Genomic DNA, 6333 nt, shown 5'->3' with positions numbered 1-6333 from the left:
AAAAAAAAAAAAAAAAAAAAAAAAAAAAAAAATACTGGGGGTGGTGTAAGAGAGGGGTTACATATTTCTTCTGGGAGATAAGGCAGGGAATAGGAATTAGAGGAAAGATATAATCACGTATTCTCTCTTTCATGTACGGCTTTTATCCCTCATAGCTGGGCTCAACTTTACTACTTTTATTTAAGCTGGCACACATATATATTTTGAAGCAGGCATTGTGCTAGGAAGCTTCTATGCACAAAATTCCTACATAACCTTTCTTATAGGCCAGTAAAAAACTGACTCTGGAAGCCAGGTTATTCAACCCCAGCATCCCTAACCTTTCAGTAGTCCTTGAGCAGGCATCCAGACTCAATGAAAGGAAAACACAAAGCATTCTGGCTTAGAGATAGGATCTGGTTCAACTCAGACTTCTTTTTTTTTTTTTATAAAAAAATTTTTTTTAAGTCTTTATTGAATTTGTTGCAATACTGCTTCTGTTTTATGTTTGGTTTCTTGGCCTCGAGGCAGGTGGGATCTTAGCCCCCCAACCAGGGATCGAACACGCACCCCCTGCATTGGAAGGCGAAGTCTTAACCACTGGACCTCCAGGGAAGTCCCCAACTCAGACTTCTAATTTCACTGTCCTGACCCCAGTAGTCACTGGGCTGAGGCACTGGCACTGCACTGGCTCCTTTAGGGTAAGCTCTGGCCTTATTCCTTCCTACAACTTTCTTAGCACATGAACAGTAATTTAAGAGAGAACTTTAAACAAAATTACTTTACGGGTTTATGCTAGTATAATAGTTACCACTCTTTTGTTGCAACAATTTTGGCTCCATTTTGTTCCGATGAATATCTATTACAAGGCAATATTTCAAATCCACTGTCGGTTGCAAACATTCGCAAGTAAATAAATACCTAAAACAGAAAAAAAAAATTGATACCTACTTTACATTATTTATCTTGCTAGACTTCCTCAGAATTATAAAAGCAAACCACCACCAACAATGAAAAAATTTAAGATTAAGTAACAAATTTTGTTATTTTAAAATTTCCCATACTTGTGTACCTGGTGACTTGGCTACGTTACTCTCAAAGTTCACAGTTAAGTTTCCTTTCTGGATGACAGAGTTTTCTCTATGGATATAGTCATACAAGTTATCTGATGTGTTATTAGGTCTGCATATATTGATTAGTTTTATGAAAATCTGATTTAAAATTTCAGTGTTCCCTAAAATTTAGGCTTTAGTTTCCTTTACTCTCATCCAAACAGATCAACAGTCTTAATTTGGTCACTGAACCCACATGTTCCTTGAATAACTTCTCCTGCGCTTTGCTCTTGCTGAGGAAATAGTGCCGAGCCCACTCCCCTGAAGTCAGACACTTGAAGGCTTTCTCCAAGTGCTCATCTTTCTTGAAACGTTCAATTACTTCCTTTAGTTCTTCTTGTCTTCCTTTAATAGGCCGAAATCTGAAAGAAATCAGAACAGTAACTTTAGTTATCTTCCATCATCCTCGGGCCACTGCTTAAGAGATCTTGTGAAAAAAGTAACCTAAAAACAGCCAGACCTAACAAAAGAGTAATAATAAGTAATCTCGATGATTATTACTAAAGTAATACTGATCACCAGGAGATGTAATTTCTTTTTCTTCAACCTATACTTTCATATCTTTATTTCAGTTAGCTCATGAACTAAGAGGTGACCAGGTGATTCAAATGAAAGCTGTCTGATTCAGGCTTTTATAACTAGTCATCTGCTTTGGGAGGTACAGAACGACAGACCTAGAACAGAGCTCATCTAATTGAGTTAGAATGACAAGACTTTTTTAAAACATGCAGAATCAAGCCAGCAGAGTGCAAGGCCATAAGCTTCAGAAGAAGGATGAAGCAAACAGAATCATATGCCATAAACAAAAACATCCTCTATGTACATAGTTAGAAAAACCCCGAACTAAGCATCCCAACAGGTCTTGAAACACACCTTGATGTTCCAACATCCATGTCAAATTAATCTTTGATAACTGCGCTCAGAGAACAAAAAGTGTGCAAGAGTACAACTCTAGCGGTGATACTGTTGTAGTGGTGATGGAAGGAAAAACTGCTGGGGTAGAATTTCAGAAGGCTTCCATGTAAAATCAGCTGTAATGACTACACAATATCACATGGCTATGCACATATTAACACATGATACAATCATGGCCCAAGTAAAACTTAAGCTGTACTCATTTTAAAGCTTTGTTCTCAATAAAACATGTAATATGATTAAAGGTACTTGGATCTTAATTCCAAAATTTCTTCTCATGTCGATTTCATTTGGTCTACTTTCCAAAATAAGGTTAGGTTTTTTTTAAAAATTAACATCCAACAAAACAAGGAATTACAGACTGTTCTTCAAATAAAACACATTAAGAAAAAAATATTAGTGCCTCAGGAGAAAAACTATTTGAACTATGAATCTTGCTCTAGCATCTAAAACTGCACATCGCAGACACCTGAGAATTCTAAACCGAGATAACATCTAGCATAGACTCCAGCGAGGGAAGCATTCAAGCAGTATTTTGTTTTCCAAATAAGCTATCACAAATGTATTCAACACATTTCAGTGAGATTTTAAGCCACAATATTTCACCAAGGCTTATTTATTAGGTGCTGTGTACACATGTGCTATGGTGGAAAATATAAGCTAGAAGACATGGCTACTGTTCTTGAAGGTAAAATTTTGCTGGGACCGAAAGCCATATTCATGCATCAAACAGATAAGCAAGGCATCAATATGCAAGTGCATGTTCATGTGGTACAAACAACACTGCTGCAGCACTTTAAAGTACAGAAATTGTAACTGAGGTGTGAGGTTTGTTTGGGAAGGGGGCGGTTTGGAGTTGACTTTGATTTGGGCAATGAGGCAAGTGGTGAATTTAGATTTCTAAAGAAAAAGCAGAATATTACTATAGGCAGGAAGGAATCGAAAGAAGGAAGACAAAGTGAGAGAAATTCTAAGCAGAGGGTCTTAGGCTCGATTCAGAGATGACAGGAGCCGAGGGAGTCAGCTGGCGAGCGACAGTGAAGGAGTCTAAAACGAGGAAGCGGGGAGACATGAGGAACAGGACAGTAACACAATTTGCTAGGCAGGATCTCTAGAGGCCTTCAGACGTGTGAGCATGCTGACACCTCCAGGAACTTACTAGCTGCAGGCTCCAGTTTCAGTAAAAGCTCTTAAAACTGCTAAGGACAACAATCTGAGGGAGTTCTAGAGACGTCATATGAAGAAACGGACAGTGAGTGCCCTGTTTTATTTCCCATTTCAATCCGTTAGCACACCAGCCCTCACAGACAGGCTGTCAGACCATGGTATCAGAGAGCCACTACCATAAGGATCTGCAGAGCTGTCCAAACTTCCACAGTTATAATATTAAACCACTTACTTGCAGCCATCATTAAGTGATTTTGTCACTAAGAAACCTTCAGTCTAAATCCTTCTTGGCTGCAACCCTACACCACGGGGTTATTTGCAAATGAAGGACAGATAAGACCACCAAGCAGCTGTTAGCTAAGGCACACCACTCCAGGCAATACAAAGTGATGGGAAACAGACAACCGGAGTTTTACGCTGTAAACAGAAAAGCAGTAGTTCACTTTGAGCAAATACGATGAATAATCCATGATGTTAAGTGATGGATGGGGCTGCAAACGACAGGAGCCAAGCAATCTTTACATGTTCAACGGGGGACTTGACCAATGGTGCCACTTGTAAAGTAAATGCATGGCTCGACACATTAGAGAGCAAGAGTCAGGACGAAGTTCACCTGAAGATCTTAAGAACATGGCAGAAAGTAAGTGACAGACCTGGAATGGACACTGGCTATTCCTGACAGGTTTTACGTGTGCTCTCCGCTTCCTGAAACTTCCTCCCTATCTAAAAATACCTTTCAGCTATCCTTCTGTTTACTCTTTGTTCATGATGCCAAACAATTTATATGCTAAAACCAACACAAAATAATCAGCTCTTGAGTTAATAATATTCTGCCTTCCACATATCCTGTGACTTTTACTTCTGCTTTCCTGCCTTCTACTGCCTCAAACACAAATCCCCCAAACTGTCCCTTGTTGCCCGCTAAGCAAGAACCTCTACTTTGCTTAAAATGTAATGTACTGTCAAAACTTACTGTCACAGTTGGCTGCTATAGGCGTGAAATGATAGTGAGGCAAAGGAGGAAGAAAATGGTTCTGGGTGCAGATGGGAAGGGGAAGAGACAGTTGTTTTCCATAACCCTATAGAAGAACATCAAAATCACCTGGCTGACAGTTCCAGTCAAATCCCATTGTAACAAAAACTGCGGGGAAATAAAAATTATTTAATAACGTAAGATTGTTACAACTATTAGGGCCAGAGCAAAAGGCCCTGAGGACCTTAGAAAAAATTAAAGTAATTTTCTATTACTGAATAGAAAAATACGCTCTGTCCTCTCCTTAACCACAATCACTCTAAATCTCCCATACGAATTGCACAAAGCTATCCTTACGCCATGGCTCCTAAAGCTAGGAGAAAATTTAGATTATCTAAAACTTATCTCTTGTTCCATAAATGAGGAAAATAAGGCCCAATGAGGGCTATAACTGCTGGAAGGACTGGGACTGTTACCCAGGCCCTTCTCAGCTCCGCTCTTATCTGAACCACGAGGGCCCTCTTGTGTCGCTCTGTCATGAGAACAGGGTCTGACTTGTATTTACCGCTGAGTGCCAGCACTGAGCTCGGCCAGAGACAGCGCTGACTGGTACCCTGACAGCACCATGAAAGGGGTGGAAACAAACTATTTGGGGGTGGGTTGGGGTGGGCTGGGATGGCAGGCGAGGCAAGAGAGACCGGTATTCGGCATTTCCACATCAACGTGCCCCTCTTCCCTCTTAATATTTAACATTTGCAACTTTAAATAAACCAAACATTTATTTTTCTCTTTCCACACCTCTCTGATCAATGGCTGGTATAAGAAATTTAAAAATATGTCATTTACAATTATTTACTACTAAAAGGGGCAGAAAAAAACATATGAATTCACACTCCCACACACCTGTTCCCCACTCTTTCCAGAGACTGACTTCCCAGGTTTTCTTGCTATTTGGTTTTTCTGTTTCCAAACCCAAGAGACCACTGTGGCAATGAAGAAAAGTTGCAGATTTGTATTAGCTGCACTACCGTGCCCTTCCATTAGCATGTACAACCAAGAGCTACTGGAGGGAGGGGAAAGAGGAGGGGGGACAGAAAAAAGGGAGCAAGGGAAGGAGGGAGGAAGAGAGAGAAAAATGCTCAAATATTTAAGATATAAAATAAAACCATGAGTCAACATCGTGAACACATTTCCCCCTTGAAGAAAGATTAACTGCGAACTGACAGTTCGTAGATGCCGAGTGGAGGAGTCATGCTAGGACCACAGCTCTTCATTCCTTCTTGACCTGAAAATAAACAGCAACCAGAAACATACCTGGCTGAGTCCTGCAATCAGTGCTCAGCTAATCCCATGGAGTGACTCCTGATTTTTGGATGAATGATTTCTCTTAAAATTACCCTCTTATGGAGTACAAGTGGTTTTTTAAATATAGCTATTACTAAGAGCAAACTATTTTAAAGGGTTTGCAAAATGTTCTAAAAATCGTGTTTATGCTGACACCTCCAATTACTTAACATAAAAGAACATTTATAAAGGCTGAAACAGGTTAGTTTGTATCTTATTACTGTTTGTAATGCTCTCTACCTACCTCACAGGGTTGTTGTGAGAAAAACTGTCAGATTTTGAAAAATGCCTTGAGCTCCTCGAAGGAAAGGCGCTATATAAATGCAAAAACAAACAACAACAATAAAAAACTATTTGTATAATTTGTACTTGTAATTTCTAAACAGACTTACAATATTGGTTGTAGCAGAAATCCCTAAAACGCTGTGATATTCAAGAACTTTATGAAGCCACGGGTCGGCCTAGCATGGTAACAAAGTCCAGGAAGCTAAAACGCTTTCCTTCCCACATAACATCATTTTACCCTTGATTATATTAAGTTAGAAGGTCGAAAAGTTTCTTTATGCTTTCTAGTCAAGCACTTGATATTCAAGAGGCATTTAAAGTGATTTATAAATTCATATTCAACAGTGGATACGAATAATCAAATATATAAATAAGGAAAATAAAAATTAGATGGTTACAGTAGTGGAAGGATTAGTAAGGACTACACAGGCTGAAGTCTGTGCCCTGAGGAGTCTTCCCATTTCTTTACAACGTGATGTCCCCCAACTCCTCAGGATACCATGAAATCACTGGTCATGCAGCCTGAACGAGGGCGCATTACTGAAAGCATCCATTCCT

At 39.5% G+C, this 6333-nt stretch overlaps 1 protein-coding gene across 1 annotated transcript in view; it reads right to left on the bottom strand.

Annotated features, from left to right (window-relative positions):
* Positions 1 to 6333, bottom strand: part of KMT5B (lysine methyltransferase 5B) — a 51452-nt gene that overhangs the window by 16719 nt on the left and 28400 nt on the right. Inside the window, exons 4-6 of the mRNA XM_007450408.1 lie at positions 5735 to 5803; positions 1288 to 1453; positions 791 to 900 (exon numbers count right to left, since the gene is read on the bottom strand). Coding sequence (XP_007450470.1) covers positions 791 to 900; positions 1288 to 1453; positions 5735 to 5803 — 345 coding nt within the window. The remainder of the gene's footprint in view (positions 1 to 790; positions 901 to 1287; positions 1454 to 5734; positions 5804 to 6333) is intronic.

The sequence above is a fragment of the Lipotes vexillifer genome, unplaced genomic scaffold (assembly GCF_000442215.2).
Source record: "Lipotes vexillifer unplaced genomic scaffold, Lipotes_vexillifer_v1.1 scaffold1477, whole genome shotgun sequence".
NCBI classification, from domain to species: Eukaryota; Metazoa; Chordata; class Mammalia; order Artiodactyla; family Lipotidae; genus Lipotes; species Lipotes vexillifer.
This window is presented reverse-complemented; position numbering and strand designations above follow the sequence as displayed.